This window comes from Falco punctatus (assembly GCF_963210335.1).
Source record: "Falco punctatus genome assembly, chromosome: 2".
NCBI classification, from domain to species: Eukaryota; Metazoa; Chordata; class Aves; order Falconiformes; family Falconidae; genus Falco; species Falco punctatus.
The window spans coordinates 94,390,984-94,406,960 of record NC_137581.1 but is presented as its reverse complement, the minus strand read 5'-3'; the positions used below and the strand labels follow the sequence as shown (position 1 = coordinate 94,406,960).

The window sequence follows — 15,977 nt, the reverse complement described above, 5'->3', positions numbered from 1 at the left end:
ATTATGAGAAAATACGGAAAATGAGGTGTGCCTGCCATACATAATATTCATGCCGAATATTTGGAAAGTTCAGGTAGCCAAGTTCAGTTTACCGTCAGCAGAGGGCAACACAGGCCTCATTAGTGAATAAAACCAAAAACGTATTAAAAAAAACCCCACCAACTTTTTACTGTAATTCAGAATAAACCCCAGCCTACACCTGTACATTTGCTGTAGAGTCGAAGTTCTAGTAGTATTAATCTTTTACAAAATCATGTCGAATGCATGTGTAAAACATACGAAAGAGGAAAGAGCTAAAATGAAGGCAATTACAAATACCTTTGCTTTGACTAAAATACATCAACTTTTAGATGTTTTCTGCATAATCTGGTAAGTCCAGCACACTTCATTATGTCCAAAAGCTGTTACCCTGTGAAGTAAGCTTTGTAATATTTACTTTCTTTAATCCTGCATATGCCAATAGCTCCTTTTGTCATCCAAAAGTCTAGTTGGTTAATGCAGTACCATGTAAAAAATCAGTAGTTTTACAATGTGTTTTTCCCATTAGCCTTAGGTATGATAGGTATTTATGCCACTTGGCGTGTTGCACTGTCTCTCCCCTTGAGAAGCACCATGTCATGCCGGAGGCTGAAGTTTAACATCTCAGGGCTGAGGGGAGCCAAAGAGGTCTTCCAGCTCTCCCGAGCGTACTGCGCCCACAGGCCTGCTCACAAGGCCTGCTCACAAGGCCTGCTCACAAGGCCTGCACCCAGCTCCTGCCCCACCACGGCCGGCGCCCACCACCCCGCAGCCAGGCACCGGGGGAACGCCGTGCCCAGCACGGGGGTCCCCAGGGCAGCAGCACGGTGCCCCTTTTACCCCATGGCCGTGTCAGATGCCAGAACGAGCAATGCCCAAAACGTGGCGGTTGCCGGGGTGGAAGCTGTGCCTTCACGCTTCAGGCTGCTTAGGGAAGTAGGTTACTTCCACGGCTGTTGCTTTCTCCAGGGTGCCTTCGGCCCTGCCGCTGCCCCGGGGGCTGCACAGCAGCTCACGCTGGCTATGCGCCCCCCGCCACCCCCCCCACGGCCGGCTGACGACGGGACGCAGCCGCTCTGCCCCGGGGCAGCTCCCGCCCCTGCCCACCGCGGGAGCAGACGGGGCTGCCCATACTGCGAGGCGAGTGTCCGCCTCGGGCGTGCGGCCCGCCGCAGGGCGCTCCGCCGGCTCCGGGGCTCACAGGGAGCCGCGGGCCGGGGCCAGCACCAACCTGCTGGCCGCCGCGCTCCGTGCCGCGCTCCCGTTGACATGGCGCCGGCGCGCCCCGGCACGGAGCGGGAAGCGGGAGGGAGGCGCCATGTTGAAGCCCGCTGCGGAGGTAACGGCCCTGGCCGCGCTGCCGGCGGACGGGGGGAGGCGGGTGTGCGGCAGTAGCGCCGTGTTTCGCCAGGGGCAGCGGGAGCGAGGCGCGCCGCTTACCCCTCCTCGGGGATGCCGGGGAGACGCTTCCCCGTGCCCCGGCGCTGGGCGTGAGGGCCGGAGGGGCGGCGGGGCTCTCCGCAGCGCCGTGAAATGGCGCCCAGCGGCGGGCCGGGCCCCCGCGCGGCCTCAGCCCCCAGGAGACACAAAGCGGCCGGCTTCTCCCCGGGCCCGGTTTGCCCGTTAGCACGGTGTTAGCCCCGGCTCAGGCCTCGGGGGCCAAAGGGGAACGGGTGGCAGCGGTAAGAGCTCGCTGAGGAGTGGGGAGTGTCGGTGGGTGGGTCCGGGCTTGTTTCTGCTGCCCGGGTTGTGCCAGGAGTGTGAGGAGGGGCGAGGTTTCGCCCCCAAGCAGTGGAGCAGTGGATCGAGCTCCAGCTAGATCGATCCGAGGATGTGTAGGAGGAAAGACGTGAGAAAGTTTTAGCGACAGGTTTGGAGAAAAAGCACGGGGTTTGCATACCCGTGGCATTACTGAGTGACATTTTGGAGCATAGTTCCAGCGCGAACAGGCCCACCCGTTTTATGGGAGTGTCTGCAGGCTGTTCTCCACCGGGTTTCTTGGGCCGGTGCCTGAGATGCAGGTTACAGTGGTGGTGGCCAGCTACTGGTGTCGTGAGGCCCACTCCAGACCTCCTCCACGCAGGCTGTCATCTGCGGCTGGCTGCCGCGTGTCCACATACGGCTGGGCTGCTTCTCCCCAGCAGCTGTAATTTCTCTACTGGTTTATATCATAAGCAGCTGTAATTCCCACTCACAGAAGAGGCCGACCTTGGAAACTGCAGGATGGCTATCCATCATGGTAGTGTTATGGGAATTTTTAAGGTATTTATTATATTGGTCTCCATGCAGCATTGATGCCTTGAGATAGGTCAAACGCTGGCATAAATAAATCTAGACAGGAACTGGAGAGATCACACTTTTCAATGTAGTAATATCTTTAGTAATTAAATGTATAAAAATCTGTTGCATTTCAAGTGTGTACTATGCCTTACTTCAACCAGTATGTCAGGTGTCTTGATCAAGACTCTGAAATGTTTAGACATTATGTACTTTCATATTTAAGTATTCATGTTTTAGCAGAAGAAATAATAGCAGACACTAATAATATCTTATAAATAACCTTTGATTATATCATATACTTTCTCTGCAGAGGGGTCAGGAACATAGGTGCTTTTCTGCGTATAAAGAATTTATTTGTAAAGGAAAAAAGATACATCATTTTTCAGTGGAAAATGTGTAAAAGAATGATAAAGTGATATCTAATGTAAGTATGTCCCTGACAATGGAATGACAAATAGAAATAGTATTGAGCTGAGGCTTAACTAGAAACTGAATGTTAAAGCAATAAAAACTCTGTTCATCTGACAAATGATCAAAAACTCACAAAAGTTCATAAAATATGTTTTTATTACTTACGTGTTCCATTTTTACATTAATTTGTCAGGACAATTTGCCGTAAAAAGACATTACAGACTGAACATTTATTTTTGCTTGTACTGTGCTAGAATTGAAGTCTTTGCTAGCTCTATATGAAAAAGAATAGTCTTTAAAGCTATTTTGTCAAGGAAATGTATTCAGGAGAATACATTTTTTCCTCTCCAAAACGATTCAGTTTTTATTTCTGAAGTATTAAGTGAACAAATATACTTTTGATGATGTGTCATGAGTACATTTTTACATGTTGACTTAGCTTCCTATCTGCAAGCCAGTCTGTTTTACTCAGCTTCTGTACTGATGCAGAAGCTTACTGAAAGGAGGATATGAGATCCACCATAGGAAAGCTTTGTTTAGATTGAAGCTGCCCAGGTTTCAAATCAGTACCTCTGCAAGAGGATAGGAACAGCATTTATGGGGACATTTAGTGAATGTGCAAGAATGTTAGATGAGATCTGTCACTTAAACGACAATTTTAAACCTGCAGCTCACAAGTTCTTTGCTTCAGTAGGTTCAAAACCCCCCACCCGATTAGGTCTACCTATGTAAATGAACAAGAGGTCCAAAAGGAAGTTAGAAAATAGTGGAGGAAAGCTCTAATACTAAGCAGGAACATGAGAGGTAACATCATTGTAGGTGGACAGGGGAAGTAGTGTCACTCCTTTACAGTTACAGTAGCATGCGTAAAACTCTGATTTCTTCAAGTACCAGTCCTTGGAGCTATGTTGTACATTATAGTGTAACCTTTCTTTTTCAGAAATGTAAACTCCTAATCATTTTGTCTGTGGTAGAAAGAACACTAGAAGCTTTCATCTTTAAAAGAAATGCAGAACAGCTCCCAGATCTTTACTTCCAAAAGCATTATAGTGTATAAGCCAGTCTCAGTGTATTGGGGATTTTGAATTAGGATTTCCCATTGTTTGGAGGACAGCATTGTAAATGCTGCGTGTGCACAGATGTTGAGTAGAGGGAGCAGTCCAGATGTCTGATAAATCCCAGTGCTGTCAAGAGAGAGTGAGCGAGCACTTCATGAACTGGAACTGCTAGCATTACCTATGTAAGGCAATACAGTTAATGTATGTTGAAGAAACCAGCTTCCCCTTGGAAGATGTCACAGCCTTGCTGAAATTGTTCAGCTGGTTTGCTGTACTAAGTGATTGGAAGTATGGATATGATCGTTTGAACTCATCCAGATGAACGGTTGAGGAGACTACACTATATTGAATGAAAGTAGTTCGTTAATAAATGATGACACAAAGCTGCCTAAATCATATTGCTGTCACCTGGTATGTTTCTTGAGTGAGAAGAATGCATAATAGCACTGTCTTGCTGTGGGAAAACAGTGAAATACTCTTCACATTGTCTTTCAAATTTAACAGTAATAATGATAAATTCTTTTTGTTTTAAAATCTCTTAATGTTGGTATGCATGCTAGGAAATGAAGCAATCATTTCACAAAGTGCAAATAAAATAATTTCACACGGTGAAGTTTTGATTGGGGTATTAAGGTAGGTGATGTCGTAGGAGTGGTATTGGCATTTTCTACTTGTTCCAGGCTAAGCTTTACTCTTCATGACAGAGGCATGTTAGGAAGATGCCAAATGTATTAGCAAGCTTGAGTGTTTTATGCAGATGATAAGCATTACTCTAGTTTGCAAGAGACTGTTAATTTATAATCACAAAAATTATTGTCTGATTTGTGAAAAATTATGTGCAGTCCCCCCAAAAGGATGACTCCCTTGATAAACTTCACACTAGCAGGTCAGCTTAATTAGTGCAAAATACATGAGTCATAATCTGTGTCCCTAACATAGCTAGGTAGCATTAATTCATGTCTAGCCATCTGCTTAAATCTCATTTAGTACTCTTCTTTTCTTATGTGTATTTGTCACTTGTAGCTGAAATGGTAGTTCATGTTTTGAAAATGCATCCCATGGGTCAAAACCGCTGACTTTTCACCTGCTGGAAGCTCTGGCTAGTACTTCATTCTGGCAAGTAGTGAAAAGTGGCTGAGAGAAAAGGTATTCCTCTGCCAGCTTTGATAAGGCTTTGTCATAAAAATTTGAAAAAACAGTGGTCCTCATGGAAAATTTGTGTGACCTTGTGCCCAGACTTGAAAGCATGATTTTGAATAGTTAGTTAATACTGAAAAATAATCTGGCTGTAGATTAACTGTCTAAGTGTTTATTTATGTGAAATGGTGCAAATTTTAAAGCAAATAGAAGCACATTATTTATACATAATTTCAAATGAAACTTAATGACAAGTCCCTCTGAACTATATATACATTTTATTATTGCCCCATTGAATCATAATGTATTAGAATGTTTTGTGAACCTGCATAGCTATCCTATTGTGGAAGAGATTAGCTAATACCTTCACTTGACACTTGCAATCTGTAACTTGTGAAACTCCTTAGGAAGTATTTTATTAAGAATTCCAACCGTATCAATAGAAATAAAGATTTCAGATCCGTGGAATACTGTATTACTTGGAACATTTTCAGAGTTCAAGGTGTTTGCCTGACTTGGATAACCAGTCAATTCAGTAGAAAGATTCACATCAGTAAGGCAGACAACGTAGAAGAAAAGCTAAAATGTCTTCCAGTGAGAATTTAATTTTAAACTAAATTATTTAAAGAAACTGTTAGCAAGGTAACGTCTCTGCTGGGATGTGTGTTCTAACATCAGCTAGACCTCCTAGACCTCAAAACAGCTGTAGCTGTTGAATTCATAAATAATTTTTTCAGCTAACTTTTACCATGAGACAAGTCAGAGATATTATTCTTGTGTAGCTGTAATATTTTGAGTCTTTTCCTGAGCTCTAGATTATATACTAAGGTCAAACAAAGCCAGTGGCAAAGCAGTTTAAGGGCAACAGCTCTTATCTCATTAATTCTATACATGTTTGTTTGATGTTATTAGAAAAATGTGCTGACAGCTCTACTTTGGGGTTGATCCCCGAGGCTTGATCACTTCATTATGCAGTCTATTGATTTTTTTTTTTTTAAGGAAATAAGAATTCTATTTTAATGAAAAATTAAAAAAAATTAAAAGGGGTTCTAGGAGAAGCAGCTCCAAGTTGGGATGAAAAATTTGCCTTGTAAAAGGGGCTATTGTGTGCATCCTCATATGAGTGTGATACACAGTGTCCTCCCTCCCCTGCAAATTCCTTCTCTTGGGAAGAGGGCTGTGGGAAAATGGTTCCAGTGAGAGAAACACAGGGTAGAGACAGCATAGTTCCAGGTAAGTTACTAGTTCAAGCAGTCACTGATGTGAAAGGTGCAGAACAAAGCTATTGCTGTGTCAGACTAGTTTCCATTATGCACAAACTCTGTCACCAGATGTCCTGGAAAATTTCTGGAAACAATGTTTTAGTATTCTTACTTAATTTTCCTTTTCTTGCTCACTGTGACTGTTCTGTTCTGCACAGGAGAATAAAAGATGCATTTTGCCTCCAGCACTGCAGTGATAGAGTTCTGTAAGTGAAGTAGAGATTTTGGGGGAATGTTTTCACAATAAACCTGAACTCATGTACTGCACTGCTTCTGGATTTTTGACCAAGAGGTGACTCTCTTGGGCAGTGAGGTATCAGTGGTCATGGACATCTGGCAATAGTATGGTGGTATTGTCTTACTTATTATCGTATTAACTTAGCTTTATTCATGAGGCTATGCTTCGAAGGTGAATTTCTGTACAGTTTGGAAATTTTTAGGTGTGGGAGGCAGGAAGAGCTCTGACTTTGGCCAAGATGAAATAAGAGCCCTGGAAAATGATTTCTTGGTGACATCTTTGATATCTGCTCTCCCACTGTAGATAGGATGAAGGAATGTTTTTGGTTCTGGAGGCTGGCTGTGATATTTCTCTTATTTCCCCTTAGGGTCTGAGTTTAAAATAGCATTTGATCTTTTTCATTGTTTATATGGAATTTAGGTTGTCCAAAGCAAGAAATCTGGTGTTTCCAGGACTGTGCTATGCACCATCTCTGCCATAGTATTAACCACATTTTTGGCAGAAAATGTACTAAACTGTTACGAGTACTTGGCTTCTGATCTTTATCATGGCTGTGTTCTGGATTTTCTACTGATTACAGAGAATTCCTTGGAGAAAAAATACTCTGCATCTGAGGTTGGGATGAGGGAGAAGAGGACTGGTGTTCAGCCTTCTCTACCCTTCCAAGACATTAATCCACACTTAATTGGATGCATTCTGTGTTTGTCCATGGTTTATCAGTGGGAGTTATCTGTGCTAAGGCAAAATAGGTTATGGCTTTGAGTCAGATAAGGCATATAGCAGAGACTAGGCATTTACCCCAAATGGTTTTAGAGAGGGTAGTGTTTTTTTCAGGGGCTGGCTCTGCAGTTAGCTGGAGGTGTCAGTCTGGGGGTTTTTTGTTTGTTTGTGTTGTTTTTTCCTGCTTAGTCATTTTACTGTTTAAAAAAGTTCTGATTCAACTTGGTATTATTACAGGATGACCATATTTTAAACCTGAGGTAGCCTGATCTTTTTTTTTCCTTAGAAGCAAACTGACTTACAAGATTTTTATTGATCACCATTTATTCTTGTATACGCAAGTGTTTCCTTATACCATGCAGTCAGTGTAAGAGCTCCTAATGATTTGGCAAGAAAATGCCTCATCAGCATAGCATTACAGAGTCTCCTTCTAAATACAAGTCAATCTCTACCTTGTAACCTTTGATAGACACTTGGAATTCAAACAGATATTCCTATGCATTGCTAAAGTTAAGCAGGATGGAAATGCCTTGTGTAGTTGTAGAAAGGATGAGGGTGTTTATTTTGTACTGCACAAAATTGTGATACTATCATTTGTACTTTACTGCTTGCATCTCTACAATAACAAAAGTGCATGATTCATAAATTAAGAAAAAATATCCTTTTTCTTGGATTTCTTACCTCTTGGAACTAGGAAGACAGCAGAAAAGTGCTGAGTATGATTCAGTTAATTTTATGAATATTTGTTCAGCAGCATTTGCCAAATAGCATTAAATCAGGGAGAAAAGTGGTCATACTATAAATTGAAAAAATGTTGTATGAAAGGGTAACGTATAGGACAATGGCTGGATAAGGGATGCACCCTTTCACCCCTGTCTGTATCCCAGCACCTTTGGACTTTCAGGGTTTTTTTTGCCAAATTTAGCAAATACGTACTCAAAAAAAATGTGAATTCTCCTAAAGGTCATAGGGAAATTTTTGGGGTTTTTTTTTTTTGGTTTTTTTTTTTAATAGGCTGGGAGTTTCTCATGCCCATTTGACAAGACTCCATGGGTTTGCTATGCTACAGCTCCCTCACGTGGCAAAATAATTTCCCGTTTGAAATTGCAGCATGGTTTCTGTGAAACACTTTCTCTTCAGAAAATTTTGGGGCTTCCCCCAACTTCCTCTTTGTTATATGCCCACCCTCCACCCCCACCCCTTGAACATTATGAACAACTGCTTAGGAGTGTGGGGTTATCAGAGAAGCAGAGCTGTGGGTTAAAGGGTTATGATCATGACTTTTGTTCTGCAGCTGACCAGCTTGGGCATGTCATTTCACTCTGTAAGCTTCACTTCTGTCATCGGAGAGTTACAGGCAATGATGAAGATTTGTAAACTACCTAGAGTATTTCTAATACGTACTTCTCAATTCTTTTAAAAAGTAACTCTTATTTCAGTCAACAATTCTGCTTATTTGACATCGAAGAAAACTCAAAATCCCTCCTCAGAGGACAGTCAGAGATCTGGCAGCTGTCTCGGGTATCACAGATTTCACTATTCTTTCTACAAAGTAACAAATAGCTGGATATTTTCCATCCTTCCACAAAACACTAAACCTCTGATTTACAGCAGAAACATCGGAGTTCAAGGAACAGTAGTCTGAGCAGGAAAGAACTCAGGCTTGCTATACTTAGGTTCCCAGTGAACTTTGGCTAGAAAATACACTCCGGTATTACCACTGCATCAGTAATTTCTTGTTTCTTCCTATAAGAACATGAAAAACATGTTTTCTGCAGTTGTCTCAGGAAATCATGTTGCACCTTGATTAGAGAAGCAGAAGAGCTGCTTGACATCCAGAGTTAATACAAAACGCTATGCAGGATTCCCAGTATTAAAGAAAAGCTCTGCCTTGTCCTTTGAAGGAAGCCAGGAGTAGTAAAATGAACCATTTCATAACCTTGTATGTTCTTTGTAGAGTCAGGAATCTTTATTTAATTTCTGATGCTGTAAAACAATGGTCTCTATCAACCTGGGTGGTAAATCTAGTCCTTGCTTAATTTATAGGGCAACAAATGCACAAAAAAGTTTATTTTCTTCACCACACTGTATTTTTATGTGGAAGTGGAGATGAAATTTATGGTTGAGTAGTTAGTGCAGTATTTCAGATTTATGTGTTACTTTTCATCTTGAAGGATCTTAAAATCCTTTGCAAATCAGGTACACACAAGAAAGTGCCATTCCAAGAATGCTTTCCCCACAAAAACCTCTCTATTGTCACTGGTAAAGAGATGTTTATTAACTTCATTTAGTGGTTTCTCTGCTGGCTGTTTCTTGGGCTTCTGCCATTTACCAGTGAATATCCCACTCCATTGAAGTAATTAATTATGGGGTTGTCGTATATTTTTGATGACTTATTTTTTCTGTTACTTTTACCTAGCTTTGCTTACAGTCCTACCTGTTTGCTATATGTTGTACATGTTGAGGAAAGCATTCCCTTAGAAGTGATTGTTTTGACTTAAGTGTGAGTAGTCTGTTAGGTGGCTGAACTTTCAAAATTACTTCAAAATCATTGTTCATATTTTGGTGTCCATATTGTTTTCAGTTTGTTCATTTAACAGCTGCCATAACATTTATGTACTTGAATTTAATGTTGCATAAACTTCAAAAAGTCAATGCATGACTAAGACGATCTTAAAATTCCTATTAATTTAATTTATCGGCTTAGCGCATGTGTGGGAAAAGTCCTAAGGTAGAACATATATACTGCATTTAATCCAGTCTAAGCCAGCCATTTATATATCTGGTAGAGGGGTAAAAAAACACAGAACAAAACAGGTCATCTTAGATCTGCCCATTAGAAAAATATCTTGGTGTGGGCTGCTAAGTTAACATGTCAGCTCTTTCTCAGCTGTAGGTGTCCCATAAATGTAACGTAATTCACTGTGAGTGTGTGGCAGAATGTGCGTTCCTGCTGCAGATGCCAGTGCGTGGGCTCCAGCTCCTCTCTGAGGCTTTGTGTTAGTCACCCCAGCTGTCAGTGCCTACACATAGCTGTAGAGCCAAAGGGATCTTTTTCAGCCATACAATTTTCTGCCACAAAAACAGGCATGTCTTCACCTTGCCAGCCTGGCAGCCTGCCTAGGGACAGGGGATAACCATGAGCAAGGACCACTACCATAAAGCAGATGATATCCATGGACTTCAAGCACCATTTCTAACATACAGATCCTCACCCTAAAGAAAGAGGAAACTTTCTATGAAGCAGTCCTCAACAAAAGATCAAAATACCTCAACTTTGTCGCAGAGTAAAAGCGTGTAAGTGGACAAATTACCAGCAAAGCATTTTGTGTGTAGTAATTTCTTTGTATGTCCATAATCCTGTCTACTAAATATTGACTATTCATGAAGTCATCTTGCATTTGGGTAAATATATTTTGTGGTATGTTTAAAGTAATACAATACATAGATAGGTACAAGAACTGAAGAAAATTACATTTGAAGTGGAGTATGTTGGAAGGAGCAGAACTGATTCTAAGGCATAAAACAATTGTGCTGGTTGAGCATATGACTGTCACCAGCTCTGCTCTAGATCGCATGAAAAACAGTGAATCAGCAGATCGTAGTTTTCTAATGTGAGCTACTTAGCGTTCTGGAGACAGGGAACTGCCCTGCTGTAGCGATGGCTGCCCTACACAAAGAAACATTTCTTGCCACTCTCGCAGCCTTTGTGTGTTCCTGCAGCAGAACAGATGGGTGGATGCAATTGTATGTGCTTTTCAGTATGATGATGCATAGAGCTCAACTTAAGTATTTGAAAAATGCATCCGGTTGTCTGATTCTGAAATGTCTTGAGTAGTAAATCATTTTCTGTAACAGCCGTTATGAGGTTTCACAGGACTTCAAAATATCAGACAAGAATGAGCTGTCTAAATACAGATTAAGTAAATGCAGAGAGCATTCACTGTGGAGGTCGGGTTGGTCTGTGGTTCAGGATTATAGAAATAGATGAATGGTTTATGCTCTCTGTCCTTTTGTTTTGTGGTGCTCAGGGGCCCTACCTGAAGTTTGAATTTGTCTCTGTCATGGAATAGAAGTTAAGTTGAGCTGGTGGTCATACAAAGCAGATTACCCAGCTGCATCACTTGTCCATTTCCTCTCCCCCCATTCTCAGGAATTTTCATCATGGAAACAGTGATGGTGTAAGAAATCTGCTTATGAGTTCCTTTAAATATGGACATGTGTAGCTAGTGTTGTATCAGGCAGATGACTTTTCCTAGAGTAGAATCAGGGTGTATGCAACTTCAGACAAAACGTTAGTTATGTGTACAAATTTAGAAGATGCTTCTAAGAAAAGAGGAACGCTTAACACTCACAACACACGGTTCAGTTCTGCATTCTACATTTAATTCTCCATTTCAGCAAACAGAAGAATAATGTTAGTGGTATTAACACTTTTTATGTGTAAATTTGTACATAGCAATGCACTGAGCGTTTTTTTGGTCAAACGCATGATAAAAGGAAATCTTATTCAAGCCATGAGATTCTGCATTCTAAAATTCCCTTTTTATTTTCATTTAATGAATCAGAATATATGGGAACATGCTTTAATAATGCTATGGCTCTAAGAAAATAAGTACTATTTAGTATATAGAGGCATGTGTCTTCCATTTTTAAGAATTTCCAAAAATAGCAATTAGGAGTTTGTACATTACACTGAAACTATTTTGAAGGTGTCACTAATTTTGAGCTGCCTTCCTTGCCTTGATAATCAAACTGTAATATGATGCCAGAGCTAGGAAGAGAAAGGGCAGCACTGGTGACCTCAGTTAAACATCTACTAATCTGACTTGTTTCTCTGTTAGCAGCTATAAAGATAAACTTTTGGAAGAGATAAAATGATCTCTTACGTAGCAAGTGAAAGGTTGAGGGTCATGTAGGAACCAGAAATCTTTCTTAAACTTTCTAACGTTGTGTATTTTATGGGCTATTCTTTATGCATATAGCTAATTTCTGCATGTATCAATGATTCTCCATTATACAGGCTACAACATACAGTAGCAAAACCAAACAAATTCGTGGAAAACATAGCTGTGCTACACATTGCTCCCTGCTCCAAATTAGTCTTCTAATGCTAAAACCTATATATTTGAATGTAAATAAAGGGTTTATTGTGATAAATCAAGTGGAAACTTGCAGATTTAAAACAAAAAAAAAACCAAAACAAAACACAAAACAAAGCCCACAGATAACTAAACATCTCAGCATTTATTATAAGGATTTGTGAAAAAATCTTGGTAAGTTAGGGTATAGTTACAGAATGACTGATTTTTAAAAAAAACACACCCACACACCCCCTCACATACACACCCCACCCCCCCAATAAAAAGGCGAGCCAAACACACAACCCCCAAAAACCAGCAACCAAAAAGCACTTACAATGTGGAGGTTTTGGACCTACTCTGATTTTTCTGCTATTCAGAAATTCTGCTATTTCTGCAACTTATACTGAGTTAATTTGTAGTCTGACACCTGAAAACTGAAAAATGGAAAAAGGGGTTTAAATACAGCATCCCAGGAGCTGAGACCTAAGTCAGTTTTTCTGAGGAGCGTTATTTTACCATATGCATTCTGAAAAGATGACAACAGTGATTTCCCAGGGTCTGGAGTCTTGCAGTAAAGGTCAATGTCATTGCAACTTTCAGATTAAATTAGTACAGTGTTTACTTAGAAATTTGCCTTTGCAGATTATCAGAAAGGTATTACAGAACATATTAAACAGTGTGAGATCATGATGTTATTCAAATACTTGTTATAGCAGAAGGTCCCAGACACTGTTTTTAATAGACCTTAAATTTCAGTGATAGAATAACAAACTTATTTTCCAAAACCAGTATTCTTACTAAATTTAATTTGTTGACAGTAATACTGTAAAAACCATGCTAATATTTTTATTGTTTGTCTCTGTGTGTAAGGAGGGGGAGGTATGTTGCCTGAAAAGATTCCTTTTTATTTTTTGGATAGTGTATCATTTGAAAACTGTCAATGGGTGATCATCTGGTGCTTTTGGTGGAAAAATGCTGAGTTTCAGAACTTGTTGCTTCTTGGTGGTCTAGTGGTACTAGAGTCTATGAATGTGCAAACACTGCAAAGTCTACCTGTAATGTCATACAGAAGTGTGGTTGCATAGTTAACCAGCCTTCTTGCAGTAGTTGAGAATCTGCCTGTGAACTTCTGTTGTGGTGTGCATGCGTAGAAAAACAAGGGTGACTAACGTATCATGCTAGCAGTGTCTTTGTTAGTGTGGTTTTTTGGTAAGACGCTATGCTTTCCTTAAAAATTAGTGTCATACATATCCTAATTTTTAAATTGTTAACCCTACCCGAGCAGAAGTCCCTGTGGGCTCTCCTTTCTACCAGCATTTTCCTTGCATGAGTTAGACTAGCATGCCAACTTGTATTTTTCCAGGACCCAGGCTGAGTCCTGGAAAAATCTGCATTTTGCATTTGTTCCACTGAGTCTACTGTACACCGCTTCAAGAAAAAGCTGGCAAAATCAGTCATGTATACAAATAAAATACTGTAAAATAATTCAAAATAAAAATAAAACCTTGTGAGAATATACAGAAAATGAATTAATGTAATAACTGCAATAAATAAGATAAACACTTTTTCACTTTCAGGTTTAAAAATGTCTGACCAGAGAAATATTGTACACAGAGCCCATTGTATTGAAAAACTACTGACTGAGAATAATTTCCAAGATATTGAAGATCATCTTAAAGAACTTGAAGATGTTGATATGACTATAGAATGTCTTCAGGGAACAGAAGTTGCTAAGGCTGTATACAGAGTGCTCAAGAGCTGCCCTTCAGCAGAGTTGAAAAAGAAAGCAAAGCAGTTATTATCAAGGTGGAAAGCACTTTACAAGAGTAACTGTGATCAGTCAATGCAAGTTAAAAAGTCCATTTCTGTGTATGTGGAAGAGGAAATCGAACATCTCGGTGTAGTTCCTAGAAAGCAGACACTCTCCGAAGGACCATGTCAGCAGCAGGCATCAGATGCCACTAGTTCTACAATTTTGGTCCCATCACAAACTGTAAAAAATGTGCTGTGTAACGATGCGGAAGGCAGCATGAATCAGCTTTCTTCTTTTGAGGAACAACACACTGATAATGAAGATTCTAAACCTCATGTTAATGAAGCAACTCTGCAGCAAGATCCAACGAGAGCTCTAAGATGTAAATGTACAGATCTTCTTTATAAAGCTTTGACTGGTTCTGCCAAAGACAAAGAAGAAACTGAAAAATGGATAGAGCTATCTAGGGAAATCGAAGAACATATTTTTGCTCTTCATGCTAAAAATGACAAAAAGTATAAAAATTGCATCAGAAGCAAAATATCTAACCTGAAGAACCCTAAAAGTTGCCACTTAAAACATAACCTTTTTTCAGGGACTTTAAGTCCAAAGGCTTTCGCTGAGATGACAGTGATGGAAATGGCCAGCGATGAACTGAAACAGCTCAGGGCTCTGTACACAGAATCATCTGTACAGGAACATCAGCTTCCACAAGTTGTTAATGGCACACAGACAAACAAAATAAAGTGTAGGCGCTGTGAAAAATTTGATTGCACTGTCACTATGATTGCCAGAGGAACTCTTTTTCTTCCTGGTTGGGTGCGAAACACAAATCCAGATGAACAAATGTTGACTTACGTTATTTGTAACCAGTGTGGAGAACAGTGGTATCACAGCAGATGGATTTGTTTGTAACGCTATCCCTTTTTAATAAGTGGTTTAGAACCATAGACATGAGAAGGTATCTCTGTTGAAAACGTATAATTTAAAATTTTGTATTGATACTATGTAGATGCTACCACTAAAAATTGCAAAATCAGTTTTAAAAAATTGCCAAGTTACTTTTGCAGATGACTTAAATATGTGTTTCTAAGTAATGTCAATATGTAAAGAAATAAAAGAAAAAAGAGGAAAAATGGTAACACTGTATCTGAGAGTGGAATATTGAGTAGTAAATTCATTAAAAATACCCCAAGTGCTGCAGTCTTTTTCCCCAAGGTACTGAGCACTTGGAATTTTCATTATCTTTAGCAGGAGTTCTTTCACAGAACATAAATTTCATTTACAGAAAACAGTTTACAAAACTGCAGTTCATATACTTGCATGCACTGCAAAATGTTCAGCATGGATTCACTCCTTGATTAAATCACTTTTTGCAAGTAAGTGTTAGATTATTAAGTTGGTTTGAGAGGTGATGTCTAATAGGAAAAAAGGACTGAAAAACAGAGTTTAAAAGGGGGAGAAGGCAGCTAGCAAATGGAAACAAAAACGAAATTTTGCTTTAGTTTTTTATAGCCATTGGGAGGAAAATGGGACTTGTGACAATCTAACAGTCTGCAGTTCACACTGCAATGTGAGGCGACATGTCCTGCAACTGTTAAGAAATTAATGCAGGATCAGACAATGATTTATTTCAGAATGTAAATATATTATTAAATTTATCTTTATTTAATAAATAAAGGCATGAAGTTAATAGCAGTTAATCACTTTCTGAATAGATATCCTCTCTTGAACTGGGACATCTGTCCTGAATAAATTAATGTTTTTATATAGTGCAAGTTACCCAGAAGAAATTAATAGAAGGAGATCTAATAACTGAAGTTTTCATATATGTTTTTGTTCCAGAGTCAACAGGATTCCTACTGGCTGTATACTAGAAGCATTCATTTATTAAAAAATATCACCTTAGCGTTCTTCTCACTCAAGTAATAGCCCTGTTGTTTGGTGGGGTTTTTTTTCTGGAAAACTTAAAATTAGTCCAAAATCAGCTATCTGAATACTTTGAATGGAGTATTT

General features: G+C 39.9%; 2 protein-coding genes across 7 annotated transcripts in view; both read left to right on the top strand.

Moving 5' to 3' along the window:
* Nucleotides 1-771: 771 nt before the first annotated feature.
* Nucleotides 772-15,879, top strand: TCEANC (transcription elongation factor A N-terminal and central domain containing). 6 transcript variants are annotated; one of them, XM_080375694.1, is made up of 3 exons: nucleotides 772-1,357; nucleotides 13,786-14,922; nucleotides 15,807-15,879. In XM_080375694.1, the coding sequence occupies exons 1-2, from the start codon at nucleotides 862-864 to the stop codon at nucleotides 14,874-14,876; spliced, it is 1,587 nt and encodes a 528-aa protein (XP_080231820.1). In that variant the 5' UTR covers nucleotides 772-861; the 3' UTR covers nucleotides 14,877-14,922; nucleotides 15,807-15,879. The 6 variants fall into 6 exon arrangements, with proteins under 6 accessions (XP_080231820.1, XP_080231819.1, XP_080231823.1 ...); XM_080375693.1 differs by having other exon boundaries at nucleotides 773-1,357; nucleotides 13,786-15,879; XM_080375697.1 differs by lacking the exon at nucleotides 772-1,357 and adding an exon at nucleotides 1,393-1,700 and having other exon boundaries at nucleotides 13,786-15,879.
* RAB9A (RAB9A, member RAS oncogene family) overlaps nucleotides 1,209-15,977 on the top strand; it is a 36,019-nt gene continuing 21,250 nt past the window's right edge. Inside the window, exon 1 of the mRNA XM_080375724.1 lies at nucleotides 1,209-1,357. The gene's annotated coding sequence lies outside the window, so the exon portion shown is untranslated. The remainder of the gene's footprint in view (nucleotides 1,358-15,977) is intronic.